This window comes from Pelophylax lessonae, assembly GCF_965119305.1.
Source record: "Pelophylax lessonae genome assembly, chromosome: 7".
In the NCBI taxonomy this organism is placed as follows: Eukaryota; Metazoa; Chordata; class Amphibia; order Anura; family Ranidae; genus Pelophylax; species Pelophylax lessonae.
The window spans coordinates 218933922-218954329 of NC_138774.1; the positions used below are offsets into that span (position 1 = coordinate 218933922).

Here is a 20408-nt window from a genome sequence, read left to right on the forward strand (position 1 = left end):
AATTCATTTTTGTTCTCATTAATCTGCACTCAGTACCCCATAATAACAAAGTGAAAGGAGAATTTTAGAAATGCCTGTAAATTTATAAAAAAAAAAAAAAAATGAAATTACATGTACTTAAGTATTTAGACCATTTACTCAGTACTTTGTTAAAGCACCTTGGCAGCAATTACAGCCTCAAATCTTTTCAGGAATGACGCGGCAAGCTTTGCACACCAGGATTAGGGGATTTTCGGTCATTCTTCTCTGCAAACCCTCTCAAGTTCCATCAGGTTGGATGGGGACCATCGGTTGACAGCCATTTTCAGGTCTCTCTATAGATGTTAAATAGGGTTCAAGTCAGGGATCTGGCTGGGCCACTCTAGGAAATTCACAGAGTTGCTCCTTAGCCACTCCTGCATTATCTTGGCTGTGTGCTTAGGATTGTTGCCATGTTGGAAGGTGAACCTTCGGCTCAGTGCTCAGTCTGAGGTCCTGAGTGCTGAGGAACAGATTTTTAATGAGGATATTTCTGTACTTGGCTCCATTCAGCTTTCCTTTAAACCTGACCAGTCTCTCAGTCCCTGCAGCTGTAGAACACCTCCTCAGCATGATACTGCCACCGCCATGCTTCACTGTTGTGATGGTATTAAGCAGGCAATGAGTGGCTTGGTTTCTTCCAGACATAATGTTTAGAATTGAGGCCAAACTCTGCAATCTTGGAACCATCATACCAGAGAATCTTGTTCCCCAGTCAGAGTCCTTCAGGTGCTTTTTTTGCAAACTCTAGGTGGGCTTTCACGTGTTTTGCACTGAGAAGAAGCTTTCGTCAAGCCACTCTGTCATAAAGCCCAGATCAGAGGAGGGCTGCAGTGATGGTTGTCCTTCTGTCCCATCTCCACACAGGAGCTCTGGAGCTCAGAGTGACCATCAAGCTCTTGGTCACCCCTCTTACAAAGGTCCTTCTCCCCCCATTGCTCAGTTTGGTCAGGTGACCAGCTCTTGGAAGAGTCCTGGTTGTGACAAACTTCTTTCGTTTGAGAATTATGGAGGCCACAGTGATCTTGGGAACCTTCAGTGCAGCAAAAAAAAATGTTTGCAGCCTTCCCCAAGGCCTTGCAATAATCCTGTCACTAAGCACTGCAGGCAGTTCCTTTGCCCTGGTCTCTAAGCTCTGTAGGTAGTGCCCTTGACCTGATCTCTAAGCTCTGAAGGCAGTTCTTTTGATCTCATGGTTTTTACAATGCAGTATGCATTGTCAACTGTGAGGCCTTTTATACAGAGGTGTGCGCCTTTCTAAATCACGTCCAATCAATTTACATAATTTGCCACAGGTGGACTCCAATCCAGGTGTAGAAACATCTTAGCAACGATCAAGAAAAATGGGAGACACCTGAGCTAATTTCAAGTGTTGTTGCAAAGGGTCTGAATACGTATGCCAATGTGATATATTTTAGTTTTTCTTTTCATACATTTGCAAAAACATTTCTAAAATTCTGTTTTCACTATGTCATTATGGGGTACTGAATGTAGATAAATGAGAAAAAAAGTGATTTTAAACAACTGTGATATATGGCTGCAACATAAGATTGAAAAAAAGTGAATACTTTACGAATGCACGTTTTATGTGTGTAATATATATCGTATTTTCTGGCGTATAAGACGACTGGGCTTATAAGACGACCCCCCTATTACATGATCTACCGGTAATAATTATACTTAGGTTACCTTGGAGATATTATACTCGGCGTATAAGACGACCTCCCATTTTTGGGGGATTTTTTTGAGGTTCAAAAGTAGTCTTATACGCCAGAAAATACAGTATATATATATATATATATATATATATATATATATATATATATATATATATATATATATATACACACACACATACATACACACACACACACACACATATACATATATATATATATATATATATATATATATATACACACACACATACACACACATAAATATGTATGTATATATACATACATACATACATACATACATACACACACACTCTGAGAAAAATGGACTGAGTATCAACGAAATGTCATTTTGAGCTACCTCTACTACAAAACTCATGAGTGCCTCTATACCTGTTTTGGATAGATACACCCATTGGTAATCAGCATGCAATAGGTGAATGTGACTAACATTCAGAGATGGATTTCTGAAAAGTCAAGGTATTTGTAAGGAACACTGCCAGTACCCTTTTCATTTCCTGCTCCACGCGGTTGTCTATAGGGTTAGTACATAGCTTCTTCCAGTTTTTCAAAGCAGCTGGATGCGGCTCTGCAGGAACTTCTGGATCTTCAAAATTGATAAATATGGCGTTGTGAGGCCTGCGAGCCCTACTAAGGCCGATAAGATTGTCGCTGGTTAAATTGGGGGGTTGATATCCGTCCCTGTGAATGCAAGTAAAGACAAATAATGGCCAGTGCAGGCACGAAGGAAACAAGCAAGCCTATTAAATGATTTACACATGCAAAAATAAATTTTCATATTAGTATTGCAAAACATCAAATACATTTTAGGCATTAAAGCCCCGTACACACGCACCGATTGTCGGCCGACCGTTCGGCCGTCTTTTGTCCGGTGCTGTCGTGTTGGTTGAAAAGTGCTAAAGACTGCACACGAATTTTGTCGGCCAACAACAGCCGACTGCAGAAGTGATGTCATGTGATGGTTAACTTTCCGTGTGTTTTTTCTTCTCTGAGCATGCCCAGTCTTGCTCTTCTGCTTTTTGTCGGCCAAAATCTGTACTGACTGAAGGAACAATCGGCCGTTCTTTGTTGGCCTACAAAAATTTTATAGCCTGCACACCAGATTTTGTTCGGCCGAAAAGTCGCAGTCGGTTGTCGGAAGCATCATACTAACAAGCCGACAATCGGCCGATCGGACGTTGGCCGAATATTTACGGCCAACAATCGGTACGTGTGTACGGGCCATTAGGGATGTAACAGTCATTAGCACAGACACAACTGAATATTTACTTCTAAATTTCTGACCACTTATAAGGCTCTCTGCTATCTGCTGTACTCCAATCACCTGCTGAGTCATTCTGACACGTGGACAGAGCAGTACAGCCACTTTAAGTGATTAAAAGATATGTTCACCTTTAGTAACATGTTACACCCATATTTAGAGTGTAACATGTTACTATTAAGCAACCCCATCCCCAAGTGATAGCTGGTGGGGGATCCTCTGCCCGGACCTGCTGTCGCTCTTAAAGCGGAGTTGCGGGCACAAAAACGATATTTTTTTTTTGTGCCCCTCCGCTAGGTATGCCTCACCTGAAAAGGAATTGGATAGTTATTTTTTTTTTTTGTTTACTTACCTTGCAATTGAAGATCGAAGATACTCACCTCAGAGTACTTCCTCCCTCGGAGCCGCGGCTCACCCCGTCACTTCCTGCCTCGCTATGATTCCTGGGAGGTGAACGTCACAGCTCCCAGGAATCAATGCGACGGCACCGGCCCCACTCGTCATTTCCGGGCGACGCCGCATTCCCCTGCTAAACAGCTTCTGGGCATGCCCAGAAGCTGTGGAGGAATGCGGCGCCACGCCGGAAGTGACGAGAGGGGCCGGTGCGGTGCATTCTGGGACAAGAAGACGCGGAAGAAGACACAGAAGAGGACCGCGCCGGCTTCAGCTGCCCACAAGAGAGATGGAAACGCTGTGGAAGAAATTTTATAAGTAAGTATTTCTTCTAAAAGGTAAGTGCGAACCGGCACAGATCAGAGGCTAGCCATTGTGGAATGTACTAGCCCTGACTGTCCCGGGGGTATGTTTATTAAAAAATGACATCTGTGCCCGGCACTCCGCTTTAAAACAGCGTGGCTGTACATGGCTCTGTGAATGAAAAAAACTACCACGGCAGCAGATAGACTTATAGTTTCAATGAATTACAAGTGCAATAAAAGTCGCACATGTCAATTTGGCAAATGGCAATGGAGCATCAGAAATGAGTTCTCTTACTCTACTGTGCACCGAAATTCTGGTGAGGTAATCTACTGGGACCATCCAGACTGGAATTCATGAAAACATACAAAATCTAAACATAAATCTGTATCAGTACCTTCACTACAACCAACAATATATACAAATGAATCACACAGGGCACTAGTTCCCATGTCCAGTCCCAACAAGTCATGTTTTCAGGATTTCTTTGACCTTGCAAAGGTGTTTTAAATCAATGTCCATGACTTGGTATTTATGACCGCTATTTTATTATTATCATACTGCACCATCAGTTTGTGCAGCGCTTTCAAAGAGACAGTACAGTTACAACACAATTTAAGGGTTAGGAGGGCCTTGTTTGTGGGAGGCTTACATCCAAAAGGGAAATTCACAAAACATGGCATTTTGAGGGTACTTGAGGAACAAGGTGGGAAAACACTGATATAGAAGTAAAACTGGACCCCCGATGATAGTCATAGGGGTTGATTTACTAAGACTGGAGAGTGCAAAATCTAGGGCATGGTAGTCAATCAGCTTCTAACTTCAGCTTGTTCAATTAACCACTTAAGCCCCGGAAGATTTTACCCCCTTCCTGACCAGGGCCTATTTTGCGATTCGGCACTGCGTGACTTTAACGGACAATTGCGCGGTTGTGCGACGCTGTACCTAAATGAATTTGACGTCCTTTTTTTCCCACAAACAGAGCTTTCTTTTGGTGGTATTTGATCACCTGTGCGATTTTTTGATCACGCGCTATAAACAAAAAATATCAATATTTTTCAAATTTTTTAATATGAAATTCCCCCCCAAAAAATGTAAAAATCAAAATTTTTTAACATTTTCGGTCAATTTGTTTTATGCTACATATGTTTGGTAAAAATCGCAAAAAGCTTATTTTGATTGGTTTGCGCAAAAGTTATTGCGTTTACTAACAAAGGGAAAGATTTTTGTCATTTTTGTTGTTTTTTTTTTAACGCATAATGGCGGCGATCTGCGATTTTTTTGCGGTACTGCGACATTACGGCGGACAGATCGGACCCTTGACTGACATTTTTGGGGTTACCAGTGACATTACTGCAGTAATCAGTGCTATACATATGCACTGTTACTGCAAAATGACACTGGTAGTGAAGGGGTTAACTTTATTTGAGAGGGAGGAGCTGTGTTTGTCCCTAGGGGCGTGATTCTAACTGTGATTGGCTGTGGCTTGAGCTGTAGAAACAGTGATCAACGGTCCTACATAGTAGAACCGTGTGATCACTGTTTATACACAGGTGAGAATGACAGGCGGCTTGTTTACACTAGCCGCCTGACTTTCTCCCTCTGCAGCGACGATCGCAGAGTGACCGGCGGACATCGGGTCTGCCGGGCACACGCGCGGGGGGGGGTCCGTGACCGCACGGGGGCGCGTGTGCTCGCTCCCTAGACCCTCACAGGCTAGCGACGTAGATCTACGTCACTCTGCCTGTGAGGGGCTGACTGCCGCAGTAAATATACTGTGAGCAATCAGCAAGTGGTTAAGCTTTGACAAAAAATCTAGAAGCGGATTGGTTTCTATGCAGAGCTGCACCAGATATTGCACTCTCCAGTTTTAGTAAATCAACCTCAGAGTCTACCTCTTCAAAAAAGCATGTCAGCATTACTCTCAGATTTTATTATCTTCCTGGTAAGCTGATTGTACAAGTTCCTCACAGTGCATTAACTCCATTTTGTGCCACAGGGACAGTAAATGACGCACAAGGACACAATCCTTGGCAGCGGTACGCAGTGACAGATAAGGGCAAGGCTTCTGCCACAGTGGTATGTAATGGTGGGAAAACCTCAGCTGCACTGACAGTTTTATCCTTTTAGTAGTAAAACAAATATGGCCGCCCTCCAAATGATACAGGGTCACGTAAGTTTTTCCTACCTCCTCACCTTGACTGCTTCATGAAGAACAGCAAGGGTCAAAACCCACAACTGAAGTTTCCATGATCACATATTTCAATTAAGTTCTGCGAGTTAAAAAACTGACTGAATTAAGAAGTGGAACTCCAGCCAAAGCCTCTCCTAGCTTTGGACAAAGTGTGGAAAGCACATTGTTCCTGTATTCTTGTGTTCCTGCTTGGGGACATTTTGTTCCCATTGAAGGTTCTTGTGGCTGCTCAGAAATCAGGTGTAATCTGCACAGTAGAGATAAAGCCAGCAACCAAAACCTGAAAGACTTTCAAACGCTTTCTTGCTCTATCTAATACTGAAAGATTTATGACCGGCGTTCCACTTAAAGTAAACCTAAACTATAAATGAAGATACAGTATGTTTGAGGCTGAACTCCAGCCTTCCTTTCAGTCTCGTACAGTTGTACGGGCTCCTCTCCTGTACTTTAATTGCTTACTCGGATTTCCCTGCACACACAAGTTTCTCACAGTGTGCATTAGAAGCTGAAGCAAGTCAGCTAAAGCCCAGCTCATTTCCTATGAATATAGAACCAAGATAGGTTCCCACACCCGTGCAAATTAGTAACTTGGACCGTTATAAAAAGGTCCAGAAAATATTATTGTGAACTCTAATTGCTTAGTGAAATATCAAACCAAAAAAAAAAAAAATATATATATATATATATATATATATATGAGATAGATTAGAATAGAGGAGCTGCTCATTATAAGGTGTAACAACTACCTGCAAATAGTAAACAACCACCATAACCGTGCTCCCTAGTGTGTTATATAACAAATATATTGTATATTCACAATATAATAAAACTTTGAAATTACCACCAGAGTGATACGAATAGTGTCACTATATAACAAGTTAGAATTTTAGTCCAAAGTAATCCAATTTAAGTGAAGTAAACATCCACCATGAGTGAAGACAAAGTGTTGTCCTTTCCACCAACATACAGATGCAGCACACTCACCAGACTCCATTGACCCCTATTACAGGGAGTCAAAAACAGCAAGGGGTTAATTCCTGAGAATTCACAGGCTGATCTCCATACCCCAGAATCCAGGTTGCTGCTGGCATCCACCCAAATATCCAGTTAAGGAAATCCTCAGAAAGGTGTATACCAGCGCTCTAATATAACTCAGAATGAGTATGCAAAGGAGAGGGGAGAGAGAAGAGGGCTTGCATGGAGTAGTAATGAAAGATTTTTTTTTATTTAAAACCAACAGTATTGCACTTTAGATATATGTTGATACAATCCAGCATTAAAGACAGACAATGAAAACACCAGTTTGCGTTCCACCTGCGATCCAACTACGGGAATTTACTTCTATCAGAAGCACAGCCCTCGCTAGTTTGCCTTCCACGTGCGCTCTAACTACCGGAAATGACGTATCTCAGAATCTCTCCCCTCACTGGTTTGCATTCCACCTGCGCTCCAACTACCGGAAATGACGCATCTCAGAAGCTCAGCCCTCACTGGTTTGCGTTCCACCTGCGATCTAACTCTCAGAAATGACGTATCTCAGAAGCTCAGCCCTCGCTGGTTTGCGTTCCACCTGCACTCCAACTACCGGAAATTACATATCTCAAAAGCTCCCCCCCCCTCGCTGGTGTGCGTTCCACCTGCGCTCCAACTACCAGAAATGACGCATCTCAAAAGCTCCCCCCCCCCCTCGCTGGTGTGCGTTCCACCTGCGTTCTAACTATTGGAAATGACGCATCTCAGAAGCTCCTCCCTCGCTGGTTTGCGTTCCACCTGCGCTCTAACTATCGGAAATGACGTATCTCAGAAGCTCCCCCCTCGCTGGTTTGCGTTCCACCTGCGCTCTAAATACCGGAAATGACGTATCTCAGAAGCTCAGCCCTCACTGGTTTGCGTTCCACCTGCACTCCAACTACCGGAAATTACGTATCTCAAAAGCTCCCCCCCTCGCTGGTGTGCGTTCCACCTGCGTTCTAACTATTGGAAATGACGCATCTCAGAAGCTCCCCCCTCGCTGGTTTGCATTCCACCTGCGCTCTAACTACCGGAAATGACGTATCTCAGAAGCTCCCCCCTCGCTGGTTTGCATTCCACCTGCACTCCAACTACCGGAAATGACGCATCTCAGAAGCTCAGCCCTCACTGGTTTGCATTCCACCTGCACTCCAACTACCGGAAATGACGTATCTCAGAAGCTCAGCCATCACTGGTTTGCATTCCACCTGCGCTCCAACTACCGGAAATGATGTATCTCAGAAGCGCAGCCCTCACTGGTTTGCATTCCACCTGCGCTCTAACTCTCAGAAATGACGTATCTCAGAAGCTCAGCCCTCACTGGTTTGCGTTCCACCTGCACTCCAACTACCGGAAATTACATATCTCAAAAGCTCCCCCCCCTCGCTGGTGTGCGTTCCACCTGCGCTCCAACTACCAGAAATGACGCATCTCAAAAGCTCCCCCCCCCCCCCCTCGCTGGTGTGCGTTCCACCTGCGTTCTAACTATTGGAAATGACGCATCTCAGAAGCTCCTCCCTCGCTGGTTTGCGTTCCACCTGCGCTCTAACTATCGGAAATGACGTATCTCAGAAGCTCCCCCCTCGCTGGTTTGCGTTCCACCTGCGCTCTAAATACCGGAAATGACGTATCTCAGAAGCTCAGCCCTCACTGGTTTGCGTTCCACCTGCACTCCAACTACCGGAAATTACGTATCTCAAAAGCTCCCCCCCTCGCTGGTGTGCGTTCCACCTGCGTTCTAACTATTGGAAATGACGCATCTCAGAAGCTCCCCCCTCGCTGGTTTGCATTCCACCTGCGCTCTAACTACCGGAAATGACGCATCTCAGAAGCTCAGCCCTCACTGGTTTGCATTCCACCTGCGCTCTAACTACCGGAAATGACGCATCTCAGAAGCTCAGCCCTCACTGGTTTGCATTCCACCTGCACTCCAACTACCGGAAATGACGTATCTCAGAAGCTCCCCCCTCGCTGGTTTGCATTCCACCTGCACTCCAACTACCGGAAATGACGCATCTCAGAAGCTCAGCCCTCACTGGTTTGCATTCCACCTGCACTCCAACTACCGGAAATGACGTATCTCAGAAGCTCAGCCATCACTGGTTTGCATTCCACCTGCGCTCCAACTACCGGAAATGACGTATCTCAGAAGCGCAGCCCTCACTGGTTTGCATTCCACCTGCGCTCTAACTCTCAGAAATGACGTATCTCAGAAGCTCAGCCCTCACTGGTTTGCGTTCCACCTGCGCTCTAACTATCGGAAATGACGTATCTCAGAAGCTCCCCCTCACTGGTTTGCATTCCACCTGCGCTCTAACTATCGGAAATGACGTATCTCAGAAGCTCCCCCTCACTGGTTTGCATTCCACCTGCACTCCAACTACCGGAAATGACGTATCTCAGAAGCTCAGCCATCACTGGTTTGCATTCCACCTGCGCTCCAACTACCGGAAATGACGTATCTCAGAAGCTCAGCCATCACTGGTTTGCATTCCACCTGCGCTCCAACTACCGGAAATGACGTATCTCAGAAGCTCAGCCATCACTGGTTTGCATTCCACCTGCGCTCCAACTACCGGAAATGACGTATCTCAGAAGCTCAGCCCTCACTGGTTTGCATTCCACCTGCGCTCCAACTACCGGAAATGACGTATCTCAGAAGCTCAGCCCTCACTGGTTTGCATTCCACCTGCACTCCAACTACCGGAAATGACGTATCTTAGAAGCTCAGCCCTCACTGGTTTGCATTCCACCTGCACTCCAACTACTGGAAATGACGTATCTCAGAAGCTCAGCCATCACCGATTTGCATTCCACCTGCACTCCAACTACCGGAAATTACGTATCTCAGAAGCTCAGCCATCACTGGTTTGCATTCCACCTGCGCTCCAACTACCGGAAATGACGTATCTCAGAAGCTCAGCCATCACTGGTTTGCATTCCACCTGCACTCCAACTACCGGAAATGACGTATCTCAGAAGCTCAGCCCTCACTGGTTTGCATTCCACCTGCGCTCCAACTACCAACTACTCTCCTCTCATCTGCATACTCATGCTGAGTTATATTAGAGCGCTGGAGCGCTGTGATATACACCTTTCTGAGGATTTCCTTACCAGGATATTTGGGTGTGTGCCAGCAGCAACCTGGATTCTGCTGTAAGGTGATCAGCCTGTGAATTCTCAGGAATTAACCCCTTGCTGTTTTTGACGCCCTGTAATAGCGGTCAATTGAGTCTAGTGAGTGTGCTGTGCACCTATATGTCTCCAGCTCATTTCCTAGCCTTACTGTCCTGAACCTGCCCCTTTCACCAAATTAATTTTAGTTTTTTCAATTAAGGAGGCACAGCATCACACCTGGCTTTTACCTAGGGCAGTCTACATGTACAGTATCTCACAAAAGTGAGTACACCCCTCACATTTTTGTAAATATTTTATTTTATCTTTTCATGTGACAACACTGAAGAAATGACACTTTGCTACAATGTAAAGTAGTGAGTGTACAGCTTGTATAACCGTGTAAATTTTCTGTCCCCTCAAAATAACTCAACACACAGCCATTAATGTCTAAACCGCTGGCAACAGAAGTGAGTACACCCCTAAGTGAACATATCAAAATTGAGCCCAGTTAGCCATTTTCCCTCCCCGGTGTCATGTGACTCGTTAGTGTTGCAGGTGTGAATGGGGAGCAGATGTGTTAAATTTGGTGTTATCGCTCTCACTGTCTCATACTGGTCACTGGAAGTTCAACATGGCACCTCATGGCAAAGAACTCACTGGGGATCTGAAATAATGAATTTTTGCTCTACATAAAGATGGCCTAGGCTATAAGAAGATTGCCAAGACCCTGAAACTGAGCTGCAGCACGGTGGCCAAGACCATACAGCGGTTTAACAGGACAGGTTCCACTCAGAACAGGCCTCACCATGGTCCAGCAAAGAACTGTGCACATGCTCAGCATAAAATCCAGAGGTTGTCTTTGGGAAACAGAGGTAGGAGTGCTGCCAACATTGCTGCAGAAGTTGAAGGGGTGGGGGGGAGTCAGCCTGTCAGTGCTCAGACCATACGCCGCACACTGCATCAAATAGGTCTGTCTGTCATCCTCCAGTGAGCGCTGGAGGGGCAGAGCAGAGATCCGCTGACTGACAGTAACTGCTCTCTGAGGCCCAAGAAATGAGCGATCAGCAGTCTTTGATCGCTCAGTTCTCAGTCTAAGAGGCAGCAGGTAACAGATACAGCATCAAACTATGAAACTATGTGTGTTTGTTTGTTTATATCCTGTACTTCTCTTTTGGGCTAGGTTCACATTTATGTTGGTTGCAGTGGATGTATTTTTCCCAGTGCATTTTGTGGTTTTTGTACACACATTTTTAATGCGTTTTGGGGAGGTATCTGCAGGAGAAACCAGCAAAAATGCATTAAAAACACAAACACTGCATATTTTATACGTTTCAGCTGTATTTCCATTGAAGTCTATGGAACGAAAAATGTAACCTACTGTGGGCAAAAAAAGTCCCTGACCCTTTCCAAAAAAAATGCACTGGTTAAAAACGAACAGATGTGAACGTGACCCATAGGAAACCATGGTAAATGGACTGTAGTGCGTTTCTACAAACCTGAAAACGCACTGAAACGCATTGGTGTTAACCAGGCCTTAAGGGATAGCAAAGATGCCTTCTTTTATAAAATAATGGAACACTTTTCTGGCCTCTCTCTCTCTGCTTTTGAGAACACCTTCTTCTGTGCATGCTTCCAGATACTTTACAGAAGGCATGCGTTGCATACAAATAATTTTATGAATGCTAATTTTGTACCTAGCAGGCATGCATTGTATCACAAAAAATGTCAAGAAATCCTGTGCAAACAACAAAAGAGTATTTGCTTAGGCTTGGACAGCCACCCTCATGCTCAAACCTGTAGACTGAACTACTACAGGCATGATTACAGATGAACAAAACCCTCTCCACTTTACATAGAACTATAAAAAACATTTTGGTAGGAGTCAGGCTTTCAGATCACGAATACCAGCATTGACTGATTTACAAAGATGGAAAATACAAAAAAGACAACAAGAAATTGAAGCCTACCTGTGGGTGATGTTTGGTCTGTAGTAATAATCCACAGGGTTATCTAATCGAGAGAAAATAGGAGGTGGGATATATAGGGGCAGGTCCTGATGGAAGAAATCCTCTTTCTCAGGCTTGGTCAGGAGGATTTTATCATACAGAGAGAACCGAGATCCATCAGGGCCTTGGGTAAATGCCAGGTACTGGAAATCCGACATGCCTGCAAACAGGAAAAGCTGGAAATTAAAACAGAACTTTACCCATAACAATTTAATAAAAAATCATGTTTTTCTCAAGGAATATACATTCCACATTAATAATTATGTTACCGAAATTAGTGTGCGATGTAAATTGCCACCACCGTTTCTTCTTACCAGAGGCTGCCATTTTGCTGAGAGCCGCTGAGCAGCAGTAAATCTGTAAGCTGTCAGCAGAGTGGCCTCTAGTGCCTCTGATTTTACAGCACAGTGCCAAAAATGGAAAGCAACTGAGCATGTGCAGAGCAGGGTGAGAGTGTATTACTGGATTTTAAACAGTATAGACACTTCATTTTTAATGTTTTACATAGCTATACCTGTAACAGGAGCCTGTCTGAAGTGTTAATTTTTTGACTAAAGTTCCACTTTAATCTGGGATTTCTAGTGATAAAGAAGAGCTAAAAGCTCAGTATGACAGAAGTGGGAGAAAATCTCCCCACAAGGGGCTAAACATGCTGTCAGAAATCAGACCCCACTATACTCCACCCATCACTGTGAAATACTTTCTCAGGTAGTTCTGCTTTTAAAAATGTACAAAAAGCTTCCTTTTATGTTTTTGATGTACTATAGAAAAATTACCAACCCCTTTGGCTTTTATACAGTGCCACCATTGGCTGCACGCCCATCTACACTGAGTCTGGGGACAGAATGTTGAAAGGTTAGGTTTTAATTGCTGCCTACGAGTCCCACAGGGAAGATTTACATTCTCTCTTGGTCCTGGTAACCAATGCCACAAGAACTGAAAAAGGTAAAAATAAAAAAGGATTTAAAGTTGTCACCAGAACAGTAATATAAATTAAACCTTCCAGCCAGTGATAACTGCCTAGAAGGGGAATATAATCTCCTTCTGGCCAGTGACAACTGCCTAGATTTTCCCCACTTAGGGGGATTTCTCTTTACTTCCTGTTCTGTAGACACAACAGGAAGTCAGGGAAAATTTCTCCAGATAGTTGGCATGCTCCATCCAAAACATACTGGAATTCGACTGATTAGTAAAGCATTCAGTGAAGAAATGACAATGTGTACCTTGGAATTTATAGACTGTTCCCACCACACCAATGATTTCCATGGTAACCTTTTGCTCTGAAGCTTGACTTTCGGTTTCCTTTCCATCCGACCTTTTCTTCCGAGTTTTTATCTTCACCCGTAAGATCATAGTGGTGGTGGGGAAGCGATTAGCACACAACGGATGACAATAAGGGTCCTTAGGCCTGTAATACAGCTCAAGCCTTTTTGCAGGATCGGCATACACCTGAGAGAAAAGGAAGAAAACACCCATAAACTAAAATTCTAAATACAAATCGGTGATGAAATAGGAAGTTCTAACAACAACATGTAGGATACAGAGTGGGTCTGGTTTATTAAAGATGTAGAGAGTCTAGTTTCACCTAGAAAGGTGTTATGTTCACTTTGCAAAGTGAATTTCAGTAAATAAAGCAATCCTGTGTTCATCGTATTTTGAATACCAAGGAATGTCCTAGCAAATAGCATGCGCTTTAGGCCCCTTTCACACACGGAGTCTGTCAGGCGGACTTTGTTTTTTTCAGCGGGGGATCGATCCACCGATCCCCCGCTGAGCAGGAGGATGGCAGCTCTGTCTCTGTGCTGTGTGCGGAGACACAGCTGTCAGGTCCCCGCTCTTCTCTATGGGGGAATCGGATGTGAACGTACCGTCTGTCCGTTCTCATTCGATCCCATCCGTCCGGTTTTGACGGATCGGATGTCAGCGGACATGTCTCCGCTGATATTCGATGCCCCATAGAGATGCATGGGGCGTCCATTCAGAACCACCAAAAAAACTGACAAGCAGATCTGAACGGAACCCGTGTGTGAAAAGGGCCTTAGGCCCCTTTCACACATATGGTCTGTTCAGTTCAGTCATGTCAAAATGTATCAATTTTTCATCAATTTGTCATCAATTTTTTTTACATCCACTACCAATGCAAAAACGGATGAAGAATGGACCGTTTGTCCGTTTACATCTGTTTTTCGTCCGATCCGTTTATTTTTTAACGGAAGAAAAAAATAGGGCTCTCATCCATTCAAAAAAATGGATATTGATGGAAGCGGATGAAAACGGATGTAAATGGATGATCATCCGTTTTTCCAGAGATGCATTGATGTCATCTGTTTTCATCTGTCAACGGATGGATGAAAAACGGACAAACGGTCCGCATGTGTGAAAGGGGCCTTACTGCATCACAATGGACACATGTAGATACACTAAAGCCCCTCTCACACATACAGACCGGTCTGTTTTTCATGCATCCGTTGACGGATGAAAAGACAGACAGATACACACTGACAGCAAGAGACAATGCACTACCAAAAGTGCCCAACAGCGCCATGGTAGTTCACTGAAACTAAAGCTGGATACACACTATCCAACTTTTGTGGTTCGATTTCCCTTCAGATTTACCTTTTCTATGTAGTGCAAGGGCCTGCCGGATTGCATACAAATTGAAAGTGTTTAGGTGTGACCTCATATTATATGGTTTTGGTAAGTCTAAAGGAAAAAGTCTTCAGAAAATCTTATAGTGTGTATGGGCCATAAATGTCGACAGTCATAAAGGCTGTCAGGACTTGCAGTTTCCCATTCACAGAGGGCTGTGAATGAATGACATGGCTGAGCGGGTGGTGAGTGACAGCGGGCAACCGCAGAAGATGCCCGCCCGCTGTTACTGGGATGGGAAGGGGGGTTAGGAGGGGAAGAGGCTGCAGCTGCTGAAACATATTACATGTTCCCTCCTAAATGCAGGTGGAACATGTAACATGTTCCAAAAGGTGAACTTACCCTTTAAATTGTGACAGCGGGTGTGGGAAGAAGATCCCCTGCCTGCTGTCACACCAAAGCAGGGTGAGGCGACATGAGCTGGAACATGTTACTTGTTCCACCCTGAATATGGGTGTAACATGTTCCAAATGGTGAACTTTACAGGATAAGTTCACATTAAAAAAAAAACAAAAAAAACTAAATGCTAATTTTTTTGCAGGTAAAAAAAAAAAATGCATTTATTATTTTTTGTGCCTGGAAGATCCCTGCAACAGCATTCAGTAGGTCGCTGATGCCATGTGGGTTTCCTGTAGATCTGTCAGTGTATCTGTGTGCCCATACATCCCATACGAGTAAGCGGTTACATTCTGACAGGAAGCCTCAATGAACTAACACAGCGCTCACAGGATTGTGGTTGTTCATTAAAAACCACAGCCACAAAGGCTTGCAGACCATGTAGTTTTACATTTACAGGCCACTGCAAATGAGTGACACGGCCAGGTGGGCAGAGCCCGGCACGGACACTTTTTTATTTTGACAGCTAGCGGGGTGAGAGAAGATCCCTGCTAGTTGTCACAGTGGGTGAGCAGGGGGGTGCCAGGCCCATTCTATTCATAACATGTTACACCCTGAATATGGTTGTAAGATGTAACATGTTATGAAAGCTGAACTTATCCTTCAATGGAACAAGCCGAAGTTAGAAGCGGATTGGCTGCCATGCACAGCTGAGTGTTCCAGTTTTAGTAAATATCACCCTTAGCTTTGTATAGGGAAGAGAATGATAGAGACTGTCCCAAAAGGCAGGGGAAGGTGAGAGGAAACCCCTGCTCCAGAGCAAAGTAAATTTCTCCTTAGACAGCGGCCAAAGGTAAAGCTGCCCCCCTAGGAAGATTTCTCCTCTACTTACTGGTGACACCTGTAAAAGTCTGTATTTCCCTATCACTGTCTGGTCAGATGCCGACGGTGTATAGAACAAACAGGGAGGGTAATCTCTCCTGTGAGAGCAGTAATAAAAACCTGACAGGGCTTCTAGCCCTTCATTAGTTGGTCCAAAACAAAACCATAGACATCCACCCAGGGGCATGCTCTGTGTTTACAGAGATCTTGGGACTCAGCTGATAAAAGATCGGGGTAAAGGGCCAATCAAATCGGCCCTTTACCACATGATTAGCTGTGTCCAATGACAGCTGATCACGGAAGTACACACAAGCCGGTTATCGGCTTTTCTTTCCTCACGCTGACAGCATGAGGAGGGGAGAAAATAGCCGATACCCGGCTTGTGTAAAAGGGATATCTACACTGATAATTGGGGCACTGATTATCAGAATCCCGATTATCAGTGCAGTCCTAACAGTGCCCACCAGTGCTGTCAACCAGTGCCTCCTTAACAGTGCCACCCATCAATTCTGCCCACCAGTGCCTCCTCAGCAGTGCTGTCAACCAGTGCCTCCTCAGCAGTGCCACCCATCAATGCTGCCCACCAGTGCTGTCAATCAGTGCTGCCCACCAGTGCCTTCTGATCAGTGCTGTCAACCAGTGCCTCCTGATCCGTGCCACCCATCAATGCTGCCCACCAGTGCTGTCAACCAGTGCCTCCTCATCATTGCCACCCATCAATGCTGCCCACCAGTGCCTCCTCATCAGTGCCACCCATCAATGCTGCCCACCAGTGCTGTCATTCAGTGCCACCCATCAATGCTGCCCACCAGTGCTGTCAATCAGTGCCTCCTCATCAGTGCCACCCATCCATGCTACCCACCAGTGCTGTCAACCAGTGCCTCCTCATCAGTGCCACCTATCAATGCTGCCCACCAGTGCTATCAGTGACTCCTCATCAGTGCCACCCATCAATGCTGCCCACCAGTGCTGTCAATCAGTGCCTCCCATCAATGCTGCCCACCAGTGCTGTCAATCAGTGGCTCCTCATCAGTGCCACCCATCAATGCTGCCAACCAGTGGTGTCAATCAGTGCCACCCATCAATGCTGCCAATCAGTGCCTCCTCATCAGTGCCACCCATCAATGCTGCCCACCAGTGCTGTCAACCAGTGCCTCCTCATCAGTACCGCCCATCAGCGCCTCCTCACCAGTGAAGGAGAAACAATTACCTGTTTGCAAAAAAATTTAACAAACTATGAAATTTTTATTTTTTTTTCAAAATGTTTGGTCTGTCTGTTTAGCAAAAAATAAAAAAAACCCTGGTGATTCAATACCACCAAAAGAAAGCTCTATTTGTGTGGGAAAAAAATAAAAAAAAGTACAAATTGCATATGGGTACAGTATTGCATGACCACGCAATTGTCATTCAAAGTGTGACAGCGCTAAAAGCTGAAAATTGGCCTAGGCAGGAAGGGGGAAAAAGCGCCCACTAGGCAAATAGGTAAACAAATAAAATAAAAATGCCACGAATCCCCCCCCCCCAAAAAAAAATATCCCCTTTCTTAGAAAGTAGATACCCCATGAGTGACAATTTTTTTGAAAATGAATATGCTGGTATGTAAGGAGTTTAACAAATACATTAACACTGAAAGGCCCCCACTGAAGCCAAGTAAAATCTTCCATTATCAGGAGCACAGAGCCCCTCCAATCAGCTCTGTGCCCTTAGCCGATGCTCTCCTCTAATGACAGCGGGAGCAGCGGCTTTGTGTACAGGTCCCTACCCCTGCCTTAATAAGTGCACCCACTGCATTAATATCACCGGTCCTAAACTGGTCACTGACCAAAAAAAAAAAAAAACTGCCTGTCTTTAACACCGATACGTTCTGTTTAAATGACCCAAAAGGAGCCCACCAGGAACTCTGACTTCACTGGCTGCATGCTTGCTGTGGGGCACGGATTTAGAAAGCCAGAGGTTTAGCCTTACAAGTTAAAGTTTACGTATAACCAAGCATGGTAGAGAAGGATCAGAACCTCTGTAGGAATTATCCATTTTTATGTCTTGGGAGATAACCCAGGAAATCTAATATTTTACAGTTGTCACCAGAAGAGGCATGGGTAAATCTTCCACTGGTGACACCTGTGCTGGTGACAACTAACAAGGGATTCACCCTCACTTCCTGTTGAGTGGACAAGACAGGAAGTGAAAGGAAATCTCCTGAATGATGCAAATACAGCATTAAATAAAATGACAGGGCTTCTAACCCTTCCCTGTTCTATTCAAAACACACACACACTACACCATACACAGTTTTCTAAGCTGGCAACTGAACCTGCACAGAAATGCCCCATGCTCCCCCTCACAGCACTATAGATATGTATATATAATGCATGTGCACTGAGAGTACACCATGGCGGTGCAGCAATAAATAACTCCCCCCCCCCCCCAGCAGCCTCACCCGGGACACCCCTTCCTCCCCGCCCAGGGTGAGCAGCATCTTGTCCACATCCTGCACCAGCCCCGGGTACTCCACGCACACCATGGGCTTCTTGCCCCTTGGGAGAGTCACGGTAGCCGAGCCCTCCATTTCTGCCATGGGTCCGGCTAAGATTTCCTTCCCCGCATCCGTATCATAAGGTTCCCCCGCGCAAAAGTTCCTACCCTCAGTCAGGGCAGTGTTCTCAGCTCTGTCCCCCTTTTTCTAAGGAAATGTCCCTCTTCTGGAGCTGGGTCTTCCTGTCACTCTTTTCCCCATAAACTTGCTTTTTGAAAATGTTAAATGATACCTTTTAAATGATACAACTTTATTTGAGAAAACAGCAATGTGCTATTTGATTGCTGCCTATTCTGTCAGATGAGTTCACATACAAAACTGAGTACACCCCTCACATTTATGTAAATATTTTATGATATCTTTTCATGTGACATCACTGAAGAAATGACACTTTGCTACAATGTAAATTAGTGAGTGTACAGCTTGTATAACAGGGCAAATTTGCTGTCCCCTCAAAATAACTCCACACACAGCCATTAACCGCTTGCCGACCGCCGCAGTAAATAGTCTATTTACTGTGGCGGTCAGCCCCGTACAGGCAAAGTGACGTCACTAGCCTGTGAGCCTCTAGGGCACAGATGTCAAATTGGTGGCCCTCCAGCTGTTGCAGAACTACAATTCCCATGAGGCATTGCAAGGCTGACAGTTACAAACATGAATCCCAAAAACAGAGGCATGATGGGACTTTCAGTTCTGCAACAGTTGGAGGGCCGCCACTTTGACATCCCTGCTCTAGGGGGCGAGTGCGCGCCGCCGGAGGCGCGCTCCCACCCCCGCTCGTTCCCAAACAAGTCCGCGCGCGTGACCGGCGGACCCGATGTCCGCCGGTCACTCGCAATCTCCCCGTGGATAGGGAGAAAGGGGGCTGATGTAAACAAAGCCGCCTGTCATTCTCCCATATCTAACTGCAGAGATCATACGATCCTGCTATGTAGGATCGTATGTCTCTGTGGTTACATCACAAGCCACACCCCTTTACAGTTAGAAGCACGCCCCTAGGGACACACTTAACCCCTGCATCACCAATAAAGTTAACCCCTTCCCTGCCAGTGTCATTTTTACAGTAACAGTGCATATGTATAGCACTGATTACTGTAGTAATGTCACTGGTACCCCCAAAAGTGTCAGAAATGTCAGTCAAGGGTCCGATCTGTCCGCCGCAATGTCGCAGTCCCGCAAAAAAATCGCAGATCGCCGCCATTACTCGTTAAAAAAAAAAAACACCAAAAATGACAGAAATCTTTCCCTTAGTTAGTAAACGCAATAACCTTTGCGCAAACCAATCAAAATACGCTTATTGCGACTTTTTTTTACCAAACATATGTAGCAGAAAACAAATTGGCCAAAAATTTAATTTGATTTTTACATTTTTTTGGGGGAATTTCATATAAAAATGTGAAAAATATTGATATTTTTTCAAAATTTACGCTTTTTTGTTGTTTATAGCACAAAAAGTAAAAATCGCACAGGTGATCAAATACCACCAAAAGAAAGCTCTGTTTGTGGGAAAAAAAGGACATCAATTTCATTTGGGTACAGCGTCGCACGACCGCGCAATTGTCCGTTAAAATCACTCAGTGCCGAATCGCAAAATAGGTCCTGGTCAGGAAGGGGGTAAAATCTTCCGGGGCTTAAGTGGTTAATGTCTAAACCACTGGCAACAAAAGTGAGTACACCCCTAAGTGAAAATGTCCAGATTGGGCCCAAAGTGTCAATATTTTGTGTGGCTATTATTATTTTCCAGCACTGCCTTAACCCTCTTGAGCAAGGAGTTCACCAGAGCTTCACAGGTTGCCACTGGAGTTCTCTTCCACTCCTCCATGACGACATCACGGAGCTGGTGGATGTTAGAGACCTTGCGCTTCTCCACCTTCCATTTGAGGATGCTCCACAGATGCTCAATAGGGTTTAGGTCTGGAGACATACATGGCCAGTCCATCACCTTTACCCTCAGATTCTTTAGCAAGGCAGTGGTCATCTTGGAGGTGTATTTGGGGTCGTTATCATG

At 44.9% G+C, this 20408-nt stretch overlaps 1 protein-coding gene across 1 annotated transcript in view; it reads right to left on the minus strand.

Moving 5' to 3' along the window:
• GTF3C5 (general transcription factor IIIC subunit 5) overlaps positions 1 to 18442 on the minus strand; it is a gene marked incomplete at its 5' end in the record, with an annotated part of 44767 nt that extends 26325 nt beyond the window's left edge. The window contains 4 exons of the mRNA XM_082263667.1: positions 2201 to 2396; positions 11962 to 12160; positions 13224 to 13449; positions 18305 to 18442. Of these exons, the coding sequence (XP_082119793.1) occupies positions 2201 to 2396; positions 11962 to 12160; positions 13224 to 13449; positions 18305 to 18442 (759 nt within the window). The remainder of the gene's footprint in view (positions 1 to 2200; positions 2397 to 11961; positions 12161 to 13223; positions 13450 to 18304) is intronic.
• Positions 18443 to 20408: the final 1966 nt, after the last annotated feature.